Below are 14,924 nucleotides of genomic sequence, written 5' to 3' on the forward strand. Positions count from 1 at the left end.
TTTGATAATCTCCTTTTTTACTACCTCCTTCATAATAAGATTCAATCGTCTCTGCTACTCCACAGTAAGTCTGTATCCATCCTCCAGGAATATTTTATGCATGCAAAATGACGGACTAATTCCATTGATATTGGCAATAGTCCAACCAATAGCCCCTTTCTGTTTAATCAGAACCCGCAACAACTTGTCCTCTTGCAAATGTGATAATGAAGATGCGATGATCACATGTAAGGATTCTGAAACACCTAAGTAAGCGTATCATAAATGAGAAGGTAAGGCTTGAGCTCCAATTTTGGAGTCTCCTCAATAGATGGCTTAGGTGGTGTTAATGTCAATGGCATGTCCATTTCCTCAAATCTCTTCAACCCGTTAACATACTGACATGTCATGTTCAAAACTTGTACAATTTCTTCCACCAGCTCATCATCCTTTTCTTCTCATCAGTTAAAGCTCTTCCTAGAGGATCTTTAGATACCAAGTATGGTGTTGTGCCTGCCAATTCATCATCCACAATTGTGATCATTGCCAAATCTTCATAGTGTGCTGGCAATTTAAGTGCTCGGTATACAATGAATACCTCCACCTTTTCACCCACTCTCATGGTCATTTGTACTTCATATACATTAATAATTGCGCGTCCCGTGGCTAGAAATTATCATCCCAAAATAAATGGGACTTCCTGATCAGGCTCGTAATCCAAGATGACAAAATAAACTGGGAATATAAATGTGCCCGCTTGGACCAGCACAACTTGAATGACGCCCTCGGGGCTGGCTAATGATCTATCTGCCAATTGCAATACCATCGTAATTGGTTAAGGAACTCCCAACCCTATCTGTCGAAACACAAACAACGATATCAGATTTATGCTCGCCCCAAGATTACACAATACTCGCCCAACCACATGTTTCTTAATTGAAATTTGAATTGTGAAGCTTCCTGGGTCCTTCAATTTAGGAGGCAACTTATTCTGAATTCTGGAACTACACTCCTTAGTGAGTGCTACAGGTTTGAACTCATTTATCTTGTGCTTGTTTGCCATAATTTCTTTGATGTACTTTGCATACTTTGGCACTTCTTGCAAAATGTCCACCAACAGGATGTTAATCTGCACCTGTTTCAAAATATCAAGGAACTTCTTGTATGCAACATTATCCTTCACTTTTTGCAATCTCTGAGGAAATGGAGGTGGTGTCTTCGCAAAAATTGGTTGTGGTTGCTTTGCCATGACCTCTTCAATTGGCTTCTCTAGTTCCTTTGCATTTTCTGATTTGACTTTTGTGGTGGGCTATTTTTCACTAAACGTCACTTAATTTCTCTTCGTCGAGGGAACTTCTTCTAATTCTGTCCTATTCTTAAATAATATAACATTAATAGGAGCCTTAGGATTAGCCTCAGTGTCGCTTGGTAATGCTCTAGCTAGTTTGGTGTTTTGGGTACTAGCAAGTTGCCCCATCTGTCGCTCTAAATTTCAAATAACAGTAGCTTGATTTTGATTATCAACCAAAATCTTATTGAGAATCTCCTCAATATTACCCATCGGATTCGCGGACTGATTTGCTTGTGGTGGAAGAAACCGTTGATATTGACCTTGTGGTTTGAACTGATTCTGAGCATCCTGATTTCCACCCCAGGAGAAATTTGGGTGGTTTCTCCTATTTGGATTATAAATATTACCATATTGAGTTTGATTAGCTTGGCCTCTATTAGCATTACCCACAAAGTAAACTGACTCTAGATTTGCTGGACATGCCTCGCTAGTATGGCCCTCGCTGCATACTTTGCAGAACATCTACACTTGTTGTACTGGTTGAACCTGTTGCATTGGTGGGAACTGTTGTTGGTTCTGAACCACATTCATCTTGCTAATTTGATTTGATAAAGATGCTACATGCGCAAATAGTGTTGATACAACATCCAATTCAAGTACCCCAATAACTTTATGGCTTGTGTGTCTGCCTGCTTCCCCTTTCCAATCTGGGTTGCTTTTGAAAAACTTGTTCAACATCTGTAGGTCTCATCAAAGCTCTTTTCCAATACTTGACCACCAGCTACTGCATCTACCACTATTTTTATTTCAGGGTGTAGACCTTCAATAAAAGTATGAGCTAGTACCTCATTGGTTTAGTTATGGTGTGGACAGTCACTTAGTAGCCCCTTGAATCGCTCCCAGACTATATAAAGTGATTCACCTTCTCTCTGTTTGAAAGAAAATATCTTCCTTCTTATCTTTGCAGTTTTACCATAAGAAAAGAACCTAGCCAAGAATTTGCGAACCAGATCCACGATGCAATAGAGTCAGCTGGCTCAGACTTATTGGCCTCTTCCAACAAAGAAAAAAGGGAACAATGTGAGCATGACATAATCATATGTCACCCCATTAGTGATTTAGGTATCACTAATCTCCAGAAAATTCAGAATATGTTGTTAGGGTTCCTCGTGTGGTAGTCCCATGAACTGTCCACTTGCATGAAGTAGCTGGATCATGATCTGTTTAAGATCGAAAGGCCTAGTGATCCTAGGCTTAACGATACTTAAGGTGACATTAGCAATGATGGGCATAACTGCCTCTTATACCGCCAATGGATGTTCACCCGCCATTTTAACAGGAAGTGGAATGAGTGCGTGTAGATTATTTACTTCCTGAGCTTCTCTCAACCTTCTGCGAAATGCTCTATCAGGTTCTGGGTCAAAATTCTGTAGTCTATCCTGGCTTCTAACCCGTCACATTCAAGCAAAGTACCTGAGATAACAAACCAAGCCAAAAAGAATATTAAAAACTTAACTCGATGAGTAATAAAAGCATAATCTAGTAAACAATTAATTTCTAAGTCCCCCAAAACGACACTAGAAACTTGTTGCCCTAAAATCACACACGCAAGTATACGCAGTCAATCAAGTAATAAAGAGTGAGTAGAGTATCGTTCCCACGAGTATTTGTAATCAATTATCAACTAAATCAAGCGAATTCTAATTTATTAAGTCAAGAACAATTTCAAAGGATTTTTGTTTGATTAATTGTACTAACTACAATTGCGATTAAAAGGAAAACTAATTAATTACCACACTTGGCACGAAGATTTTAATTCAATGAAAAATAAGATTCCAGGGTCATGGTTAAGTAACAATCATGTTCAATTCTTCAATCAAATCGACTTATTAATTTAGCTAGGTTATTAACCTACAAGGACAATAATACTTGTAGAAATTTGACATCTTCTACTCGCCTATTCAATTTATTCTAAACCGTATATTTCTATGAGATTAGAGATAAAAGAACGCATTCATGATTTCTTGCACAATTGGCTAAGCATGGAAAATAGGTATATTTCTATCCGTATTCGCAAATCAATTCCCCAATGACTAGGTTCAAGATCGCGCTCTATTCAATCTTATTGCAATCAAGAATTACCTCTTTCAAGTTCAACTCAAGATTCATATATAGTATTTCACTGTTAGCTAAGCAGTAAAATAATTGAACTCAGGATATGAATAAACAACCCAATATGATAAATTAACTCGTCAAATCAATATTCGAATATCAACATTCATGTAAAATCATAACCCCAGAATAAACGAGTTTAGCCACTCATAATCATGGTAGTAATCTCAATTAACTCCCAAGAATACATAAAAATCTATAAAAGAAGGGAAAAGTAAGAACTCAAGACGAATTCTGTGGTTTCCATACTCTATGATGACTTTGCTTCCCAATGTGTTGGATGATCTAAAAGAGGCGTTTTTGACTTATATATTGCATACAAAAGTCGTGGGCCAAAGTTTTCCTTTTCCTTTTCCAACTCAACTTCAGGGATTGATGTTGAGTTGGAAGCTTCAAGTCTGCCTCAGCTTGAACTTTTCAGCATAAGATACTGGGGTGTATGCTTCGCGTCCACCCTTTGTTCCCTCATCCTTGCTGCGCCCAGGTGTGGATGCTAAGGTGGATGCCTTCTCCCAACTTCACTGCTAAGGATGAACAAAATGGCCTTTTTTTAGCATCCAACCTCTTCTCCTATACATAGGCGGACCCAGGATTTGAGCATGACGGGGGCACCACTGTATATGCTAATCACCAGCGATAAAATTTGGCGTGCAACTCTTTGAAAATTAATGATTATGATGACTTATCATCCAAGTATTAACAAAAAGAAGTTCTAAAGAAAAAGAAAGCACTAAACGGGGGAGAGAGAGTGTTCTTCGGAAAGGGCGTTCAAACTTAAAATTATCAAAGACTTACTAGAGAAATTAAGATTAAGAGTATGTTTATACTAAAAGAATTGAAAAAGAGTCTCAAACTCTTAGTTTCTCTTGCCCATTCAAAGTGATTGTTAAAGAAGATTGTGGCAGAAGATTTGTTAAAGCAATTTGAGGCTTTCAATTTTAAGGAAGGAATTTGCAAAAAAGAAAAAAATTAATTAAGTTGACTATTTTGTATTAGTACTAAACTATAATTGAATTTTAAAAAAAGAAGCAGATAAAAGAACAAAATAAAGCAATTTGTTATTAAATAAAACTTACATTGTATTTAACAACAATAACAAACCCAGTATAATTTCATGATAAGTGGAGTCTGGGGAGGGTACGATGTACGCAGACCTTACCTCTACCTTCAAGAAAACAGAGAGGTTATTTCCGGAAGACCCCCGACTTAGGAAAAATAAAAATACTTCAAGAATTAGAAGCCAAAATTAGAGGTGTACGACAACAATGTCTAATTAATAACAACTTAACTGATGAACCACAACTAAGTTCAAGAAATAAGTTCCAACTAGGCAATCAAATGATTACTAAACGGTTATATTGAGCAGCATATATGATAGTTCAATTTTTGTACAAAGAGCAAACAAAGAGCAAGATTTCAGATGGATAACTTTGGCTTATCACTAAGAACAAAATAACCTCAGTCTACAATCTAATGTGCAATGAAACTTTGCTGAAGTAGAATCAACGGGAATATATTAGAAAATGCAGTTCCAGCCAGGATGATCACATAACCCTTATACTTTGTTCTCAATTTGTATGTGGTTTACTTGCACCTGGAACAGACCACATTAAGGACAAAGAGTGCGACCAAATATCAGAACTATCATAGTAACAGGCAGAGAATAACAAAAGGATACATGAGATTTATTGCCAAAGCAACAAAATGGTAAGTGCAAAGGGATGAAGGGTGGAGGAAGAGCAATATACAGAAACACAAGCATATGAAATTAGAAATACCACTCGGAATAAATGAACTTACAATGAAGCACGTAATTGAAAATTTTGTTGCTTAAAAGCATCATAAGTCTCAATTCCATCCGCCCATAATTTTTTCAAATCATCAACCAAAGGTTGGAGATACACATCTATATCCATACCAGGGCTTTTTGGGCCAGGAATAAGCAAGGATAATAAAATATTAGACTGTTTCATGCATAGCCATGGGAGAAGATTATACGGAATCAAGAATACTGGCCACATACTGTAGGCATTACTCATGGAACCAAAAGGATTAAAACCATCTGAAGCAAGTCCAAGTCTTACATTACGTGGATCTGATGCAAAATCCAAATGGTTCTCATCAAAAGTTTTCCATGTCAGTGAGTCAGCTGGATGCCTTAATACTCCATCATCAACTCGCTTATCTTTATGCCATCTCATATCTTCTGCGGTTCGTTTAGTCATAAACAATCGTTGTAATCTTGGGATCAAAGGAAAGTATCTAAGAATTTTCCTAGGAATTCCTTTCTTTCTCTTATTCAATTTACTTGAAGCAACCTCATTGTCATCTTCTCCTCCTTTCCGTACTATCCATCTTTTCTCACCACATTTAGGACATTGCTCAAGATCCGCATATTCCTTTCTATATAAGATGCAATTATTAACACAAGCATCTATTTTCACATAATCCAGACCCAAATCTTTAATAATCTTTTGAACTTCATAAATAGAACTAGGGAGCACATGTCCTTTGGGAAAGGCATCACTTAATAGTTTTAACAAAGAGTCTAATGAAGTATTACTCCAACCATGCAAGCACTTCATTTGAAAAAGACGCATTACAAAAGAGAGCTTCGAGAACTTTTCACAATCTGGATGTAACTTCTGCTCTGCATCCTTTAACAACCGATAAAAACTCTTAGCTTCTGCATTAGGTTCTTCATATCTAGACTCAGCCGACTCATCAGACGGATCATGAGTTATATTATCTATAGGAACACCGTGATACATGTCATGCAACATCTCGAAAGTGGCATCATCATCATTTCCTAAATCTGAATTTGCACTAGAATTTATTTCATCATCTGAAGATGAATCTGACTCACCATGATGAATCCACCTATTATATGTTGGATCTATACCCCACCTAAGTAAATCTATTTTCACTTCTTCTCGTGTTTTCCTACGCACATGGTTACAGTTAGTGCACGAACATTGAATTCTTAAACCAATATTAGGATTTGAAAATGCAAAGTTTAAAAATTGTTCCACGCCATTCAAGTATTCTGGTAATGCCCTATTCCTAAGAAGTATCCAACTTTTATCCATCATATAATAACCTACAAATTATAAAATATTAACTGTCCCTCAATTTTTTGCTGTCAATTTAGCAAAAAAATAAATAAGGAAAAGGTCAGAGAAGGACTGTATACTAAAATACAGTAAAAATAACAGCATATAAATTGAACGAACAGTGATACAAGCGAAGGAACACACTATAGATAAATAGTAATCAGCAAGACTCACCAGACTTTGTAGACGAGAAATAACGAAGCAAAGAATAGACCAGAACCAATTGCTCAGAGATGTAGAATAATAAAGGAGAAAACCTTGCTAGAATGGTAACTGAAATAGGCTAAGGATTAAGGAAAAGATAATTAAAAGGAAGAAACTGGTTTGCCGCTTTTCTTTGGGCGGAAAGTTGAAAAATACTAAGCTAAATCTTAGGCCACTAATCAAACATGTTGAGAAAATTAAGGCGTGAACAGAACTTGTTGAGACAATTAAGGGTTCTACCAAATATAAATTATTGCTAATTTATTATATTTTAAAACAACTATGTTTTCAAATAAAATATGGCAGCAACAAAAAACTTACCCAAAGCAACTAAAATAGTGGGCTAAAAATCCGGAAAAAGTGATTAACAAGAGAAAATTTTGGCGCGTTTGATTTTGGCGGAAAACTGGAAAATAATTAGCTAAGTTTTAGGCCACAACCCACCTATTTTGTAGGCAAAAATAAAGTGTATTGCCAACAATACAAATTTACTGTTGCCAATATCAAAGCAAAATCTCATTAATTTATTTTAAGTCATATTTACATCTGCAACTTATGAGGAAATCAGAGAACTAAATTTCAGCTGCTATTCCAGAAAAATTGATGAAAAACGTACCTTTTTGCAGCGAGCGGGGTCAATGTTTATATCGAAGCTCCTTTTCTTTCAATTTTTGCCAAAATCTTCCTCTAGTTCTCTTCAAAAATTTCAAATTCATGGCTGATGAATTAGCTGGATTCGTCTTTGACAAAAAAGAATTTTGAAAGAGTAATGGTGTCATCGAATTGGAGAATGTTGGGGACTAGTCTTTGAAGCAGAGAGCAATTGACATTACAATTACAAAAAGAAACAGAGAGCAATTTGAGAACGGTGTCAAAGATAGAATTCTTGGTAGCTCCGTCAGTGTAGGTGGCCAAAATGAAAGGGCAATGCTATTACACGTAGCAAATTAAAATGTGAAGGAATTGGATAAAGCCAAGTACACAGTACAATTAGCATTGCTTTTGGTACAACTCTTCAATGCAGTGGTTGGTAACAATGAACCAGACGTTGCTAAAAGTTATACGATAAATAGCAACAATTTTTTAAAGTTGTTGTCACTTATTACATTAAGCCAACAACACTGTGATTTTTGCAAAAAATTGCTCCCTGTTATAAATATATTATATTATGGATGTTCATTTAGTACTCTGTTGTAAATAATCTTCCTGAAGAAGTTTATCCATATGGGACTCCACCGTAAATATGTTTATCTATTTAGTACTATATTGGAAATAAGCTTCCTGAAGAAGCTTATCACTTCGGTACCCGGTTATGGATAAACATTACCCTAGGTAGAAGATTATCCATACTGGGTATAATAAGTTTATCCATTCAGTACTCCGTTATGGATAAATATTGCTCTCAGTAGAAGATTATCCACAGCAGCTTGCGTAGCAGCTTACACAACAGCTTGCGTAGCAACTTGTAGTAGCAGCTTACACAGCAGCTTGTAGTAGCAGCTTACACAGCAGCTTGTAGTAGCAGCTTACACAGCAGCTTGCATAGCAGCTTCCTTTCTTCTATAAATAGAAGAGATTTCAGTTCATTATGTACATCAGTTTGAGTTCGAATAATATATCAGTTTCTCTCTATACTTGTCTTTACTTTACAGTTTTTATTTTATAACACGTTATCAGCACGAGACTCTGACATCTCGAGTAAATACTTTGAAAGTATTAGAGGTAAGAACTTTCTTTTCCTAAATAATGTCAAATCTTTCTAAACTTGAATTTGTAGCCCTGGATATATCGGGCAAAAGCTACATGTCTTGGGTGCTTGATGCTGAAATTCATCTTGATGCGATGGGTCTGGCAGACACCATCAAGGATAAAAATCAGGCATCAAACCAAGACCGTGCCAAAGCAATGATATTCCTACGCCATCACCTTGATGAGGGCCTGAAAATGGAATATCTCACTATTAAAGATCCAGTCATACTGTGGAATAATTTGAAAGATAGATATGACCACCTGAAGATGGTCGTTCTTCCACAGGCACGTTATGATTGGACTCATCTAAGGCTACAAGATTTTAAATCTATCAGTGAGTATAATTCTGCTATGTTCAGAATTATTTCCCAATTAAAATTATGTGGTGATAATATTACTGATCATGATATGTTGGAGAAAACTTTCACCACTTTTCATGCCTCGAATATGCTCCTGCAGCAGCAATATCGAGAGATGGGATTTAAAAAGTATTCTGAACTTATCTCACATCTTCTTATAGCAGAGCAACATAATGGGCTATTAATGAAAAATCATGAAAGCCGGCCTATTGGTTCTTGTCCATTCCCTGAAGTGAATGAGACGAACTTCCACCAAGCTAAACGTGGAAGAGGTCGTGGCCCCAGTCGTGGTCATGGTCATGGTCGGGGAAGAAACCCCAATCATGGTAATAATAATGCACCAAAAAAGCCTCCTCACCACCAGCAGTGGAAAAGGAAGGAACAAAAGCATGAAGCGGTGCAAGCGCCAAATGCAGAAAATGCATGCTATAGATGTGGAGGAAAAGGGCACTGGTCACGTACTTGTCGTACGCCAAAGCACCTGGTTGAGCTTTATCAAGCCTCCCTGAAGAAGACAGAGAAAAATGCTGAAGCAAATTTTATTTCTGAAGATAATTTAGACTTCATGCATTTGGATGTAGCTGATTACTTTGCACTCCCAGAAGGAGAAATAAGTCATGTAATCGGTAGTGAATCTGTAGAAATGTAAATATTTTAATTTTTGTTGTTTGTAATAGATAGTATGGTTATGTAATTGTTGTACATAAATAAAAGGTTATGCTTTGATAATGATGTTTACTATAATATATTTTATTTATGTTATTTTGAAGAATATGGATAACCCTCAAATTATGTTTGGATCAAAGACAAATCATGAAGATATGTGTGTTATTGATAGTGGAACAACTCATGCCATATTCAACGATCAGAAATACTTTTCTTATTTGCATAAGGAAAAAACAAATGTTTCAACAATTTCTGGTAATATAAGTTTGATTGAAGGCTCCGGAAGAGCCATAATATTTCTGTCTAAGGGAACAAAACTTATTATAGACAATGCATTGTTCTCCTCCAAGTCCCGAAGAAACTTGTTGAGTTTTATAGATATCCGCCGAAATGGGTATCATGTAGAGACAATAGATGAAATGAACAGGGAATATCTTTGTATTACAAAGAATATTTCTGGCCAGAAATGCATTGTAGAAAAGTTACCAACTTTATCTTCTGGCTTATACTATTCAAAAATTAGTACAATTGAAGCACACTCTATCGTAAACCAGAAGTTTACGGATTCAAATACTTTTGTGCTTTGGCATGACCTTTTGGGCCATCCCGGATCAATAATGATGAGATGAATTACTAAAAATTCGAGTGGGCATCCATTAAAGAACTTGAAGTTTCTTACAAATGACGAATTTTCTTGTAATGCTTGTTATCAAGGAAAAATGATCACTAGACCATCACCAATGAAGGTTGGTATTGAATCCCCTGCCTTTTTAGAGCGTATACATGGGGATATATGTGGACCTATTCACCCACCAAGTGGGTTGTTTAGATATTTTATGGTCCTAATAGATGCATCTTCAAGATGGTCTCATGTGTGCCTACTATCATCTCGCAACCTGGCGTTTGCAAAGCTATTAGCCCAAATAATTCGATTAAGGGCACAATTCCCAGATTATCCTATAAAGGCTATTCGCCTTGATAATGCTGGAGAATTCTCATCTCAAGCTTTTGATGATTATTGTTTATCCGTTGGGATAAAAGTTGAACATCCTGTAGCTTATGTTCATACTCAAAATGGCCTTGCAGAGTCATTTATTAAACGCTTGCAATTGATAGCAAGACCACTACTTATGAAAACAAAATTGCCCACTACTGTTTGGGGCCATGCTATCTTGCATGCAGCATCACTTATCCGTCTTAGACCGACATTATAATAAATATTCTCCGTCACAATTAGTTTTTGGTCATGAACCAAATATTGCCCATCTACGAATTTTCGGATGTGCTGTATATGTGCCAGTAGCACCACCACAACGTAGTAAGATGGGACCACAGAGAAGGATAGGAATATATGTTGGGTTTGAATCACCCTCTATTATTCGCTATCTTGAACCATTGACAGGAGATTTATTTACTGCTCGATTTGCAGATTGTCGGTTTGATGAAACAAATTTTCCACAATTAGGGGGAGAGAAAAAGGAAATCAAAAGAGAAATTGTGTGGAAAATTTCATCATTATCTCACTTTGATCCCCGTACCCCTATATGTAATCAGGAGGTCCAGAAGATCATCCATTTACAGAATATAGCAAATCAAATGCCAGACGCATTTACTGATTTGAAAAGGATAACTAAGTCACATATCCCAGCAGAGAATGTGCCTATCCGAATTGATGTCCCAGTAGGACCATCTACTAGCATGAGAGCTAGTGAACCTAAAGCACGCCTGAAGCGTGGTAGGCCTTTGGGTTCTAAGGATCGAAATCCTCGAAAAAGAAAATCGACAAATGATCAAAACGATACTATGAAGGGATCCCCTGAAGAGACCCAAAATCTGATTAGTTCTGAGATTCCTGAAGAAATCAATGAACCTGAAGCTCATGTGAGTGAGGAACTTTTAATAAGTTCGAACGGTGATGGGATTAATTTAAATCGATTTGAAATAGTGGTGGATAATATTTTTGCATATAATGTTGCACTTAATATTATGCAAGATAGTGAGGATCTTGAACCTCGATCTGTCGAAGAATGTCGACAAAGATCTGATTGGCCAAAATGGCAAGAGGCAATTCAATCGGAATTGAAGTCACTTGCTAAAAGAGAGGTCTTTGGACCAGTAGTCCAAACACCTGCTGGTATAAAACCAGTTGGTCATAAATGGGTTTTTGTGCGAAAAAGGAATGATAAAAATGAAGTTGAAAGATACAAAGCTCGCCTTGTTGCACAAGGATTCTCACAACGACCTGGAGTCGATTTTGATGAAACATATTCACCTGTTATGGATGCCATAACATTTCGATATCTCATCAGTTTAGCACTACATGAAAAGCTTGAAATACATCTAATGGATGTAGTTACAGCTTATCTGTACGGTTCACTTGATAATGAAATTTATATGAAAATTCCTGAAGGATTTAAAATGCCTGAAGCAAAATCTCAGGAAATGTATTCAATCAGATTACAAAGATCTTTGTACGGTTTAAAGCAATCTGGGCGCATGTGGTATAATCGCCTTAGTGAATATTTGCTGAAAGAAGGTTACATAAATGATGTTATTTGTCCATGTATTTTTATAAAGAAAATGGCATCAGAATTTGTTATACTTGCTGTTTATGTTGATGACATAAATCTTGTTGGAACTCCAGAAGAGCTTCAAAAGGCAATTGAATATCTTAAGAAAGAATTTGAGATGAAAGATCTTGGAAAGACAAAACTTTGTCTTGGTCTGCAAATTGAATATTTAGCAGATGGGATCTTTATCCATCAATCTGCCTATACAGAAAGGGTCTTAAAACGCTTTTACATGGACAAAGCGCACCCATTGAGTACACCAATGGTTGTTCGATCACTTGAAGTGAATAAGAATTTGTTCCGACCTCCAGAAGAGGACGAGGAACTCCTTGGTCCCGAAATACTCTATCTCAGTGCAATTGGTGCACTAATGTATGTTGCTAATGCTACAAGGCCTGACATAGCATTTTCTGTTAATTTACTAGCAAGATATAGTTCTTCTCCTACACGGAGACATTGGAACGGGATTAAGCATATATTGCGATATTTAAAGGGAACTCTTGATATGGGTTTGTTTTATGCTAACAAAGATAGTGCAGACCTTGTTGGTTATGCAGATGCAGGTTATTTATCTGATCCCCATAAAGCTCGATCTCAAACCGGCTACGTATTTACATATGGAGGTACTATCATATCATGGCGCTCCACAAAGCAATCTATTGTTGCTACTTCTTCAAATCACGCTGAGATAATAGCTATTCATGAAGCAAGTAGGGAATGCGTATGGTTGAGATCAATAATTCATTTTATTCGAGAAAAATGTGGTTTGGAATGTGAGAAAAGACCCACAATTTTATACGAAGACAATGCTGCATGCATAGCCCAATTGAAGGGAGGATTTATAAAAGGAGATAGAACGAAGCACATTTCACCAAAATTATTCTACACACACGATCTTCAGAAAAGTGGTGACATTGATGTGCAACAAATCCGTTCAAGTAATAATCCAGCAGATTTATTCACTAAATCTTTGCCAACTTCAACTTTTGAGAAGATGGTATACAAGATTGGAATGCGGAGACTCAAATATTTGAAACAAGGTTTTCATCAGGGGGAGTAAAATACGCGATGCACTCTTTTTCCCTTACTAAGGTTTTTTCCCATGGGGTTTTCCTTATAAGGTTTTTAATGAGGCACCTAGCAATGCGTCTTACTAAATATGTGTACTCTTTTTCCTTCACTGGGATTTTTTCCCACGTGGTTTTTCCTAGTAAGGTTTTAATGAGGCACATTATCTTTTAATGAACATCCAAGGGGGAGTGTTATAAATATATTATATTATGGATGTTCATTTAGTACTCCGTTGTAAATAAGCTTCCTGAAGAAGCTTATCCATATGGGACTCCACCGTAAATATGTTTATCTATTTAGTACTATATTGGAAATAAGCTTCCTGAAGAAGCTTATCACTTCGGTACCCAGTTATGGATAAACATTACCCTAGGTAGAAGATTATCCATACCGGGTATAATAAGCTTATCCATTCAGTACTCCGTTATGGATAAATATTGCTCTCAGTAGAAGATTATCCATATCTGGTACTGTAGCAACTTACACAGCAGCTTGCGTAGCAGCTTACACAGCAGCTTGTAGTAGCAGCTTACACAGCAGATTGTAGTAGCAGCTTACACAGCAACTTGTAGTAGCAGCTTACACATCAGCTTCCTTTCTTCTATAAATAGAAGAGATTTCAGTTCATTATGTACATCAGTTTGAGTTCGAATAATATATCAGTTTCTCTCTATACTTGTCTTTACTTTACAGTCTTTATTTTATAACATTGCCATTTTTTTAAATTTAAAATTAATTATCTAAATAATAGAATATAGCAACAATATCATAATATTTGCTAACAAGAAAAATTTTGTTGTTAAAAATAATATGATTTAGCAACAACTTTATGAGGCTGTTGCTATTTGTTTATTTTTGCCAACAATACTATAGGTGTTACTAAAAAATTGTTGCAAATTCCATACTTTCTTGTAGTGATAAGAATAACATGCAACCAAAAATAAATCTATGCTTTAAGCCTCTTACGAGATTGAGGTACACTCCAGATAATCTTCGCCATTGCGATTTATGCACAATTCGTAACTACTGTTTCTGCACAAATTGATAACTACTGCTCTAAACATTCTTAAATACTATTACCATTATTATTTGCCTAATGAATAACGAACGAAGTTATTTATCTGAAGACTGCTATTATCTTTTTTGGTGACGAAGTTCGACAACATCTCTCAATGAAGGTTATAGTTTACTCATATAGTTTTTCCATCTTCTCTACACTTTTGTGTGTTCTGTTTGAAGTGACGTAGGCACTTAACATTGCTACAATATTGTAATGATCAGGAAAAAAATACAACGGCATAATTATGATGGCCATGAACTGAATTTACCAATTTTATTGTACTATTGTCTTCTCGCCATTATCCAAGTCCTCCTCTCCCCCTCCAAAAGACATGTTTACCTGGAGCTAGGGGCGAAGGCACACTCGGGTTAGAGTGGTCAACTGACCACCTTTGTTGGAAAATTACATTGTTTATATTGGTAAAATATTAGATTTTAGAGGTACATAACATGTATTGAACACTCTTTGTCGGATTATTGTTTTACTTATTTCAAGTATGAACACCCTTAAGAAAATTTCTGGCTTCGCCACTGCCTGGAGCAAGTCAGTTTTATTATAATCTGTAATGTATATAGAGAGAGAGGAACATACACTCGGTTACATGGCATTTCCAATTAGCAGAAAATGCATTTTCTACCCCTCTATAGTTTTTTGCCTTTTATTTTACTGACGAACTCTATTTTAAAAGGC

The 14,924-nt window shown here is 36.3% G+C and overlaps 1 protein-coding gene and 1 non-coding gene across 4 annotated transcripts; one reads left to right on the forward strand and one right to left on the reverse strand.

Annotated features, from left to right (window-relative positions):
- The first annotated feature begins 2,125 nt into the window (after positions 1-2,125).
- On the forward strand, positions 2,126-2,232 carry LOC138884418 (small nucleolar RNA R71). The gene has a single exon (XR_011404612.1). It is a non-coding gene; the product is annotated as a small nucleolar RNA R71 (small nucleolar RNA).
- A 2,549-nt stretch (positions 2,233-4,781) lies between these two features.
- On the reverse strand, positions 4,782-7,758 carry LOC104243039 (uncharacterized). 3 transcript variants are annotated; one of them, XM_009798174.2, is made up of 3 exons: positions 7,376-7,692; positions 5,243-6,385; positions 4,782-5,036 (listed from the first exon to the last, which is right to left on the reverse strand). In XM_009798174.2, the coding sequence occupies exons 2-3, from the start codon at positions 6,223-6,225 to the stop codon at positions 5,027-5,029; spliced, it is 993 nt and encodes a 330-aa protein (XP_009796476.1). In that variant the 5' UTR covers positions 6,226-6,385; positions 7,376-7,692; the 3' UTR covers positions 4,782-5,026. The 3 variants fall into 3 exon arrangements, 2 of the variants coding, with proteins under 2 accessions (XP_009796476.1, XP_009796469.1); XR_715126.2 differs by lacking the exon at positions 5,243-6,385 and having other exon boundaries at positions 7,376-7,758; XM_009798167.2 differs by having other exon boundaries at positions 5,243-7,692.
- Between the last annotated feature and the right edge of the window lie 7,166 nt (positions 7,759-14,924).

Source organism: Nicotiana sylvestris, chromosome 12 (assembly GCF_000393655.2).
Source record: "Nicotiana sylvestris chromosome 12, ASM39365v2, whole genome shotgun sequence".
Lineage (NCBI taxonomy): Eukaryota > Viridiplantae > Streptophyta > Magnoliopsida > Solanales > Solanaceae > Nicotiana > Nicotiana sylvestris.

Bases quoted from the DNA above. Each gene is read 5' to 3' on its own strand.
- LOC104243039 (XM_009798167.2), bottom strand. From the start codon at position 6,534: ATGATGGATAAAAGTTGGATACTTCTTAGGAATAGGGCATTACCAGAA.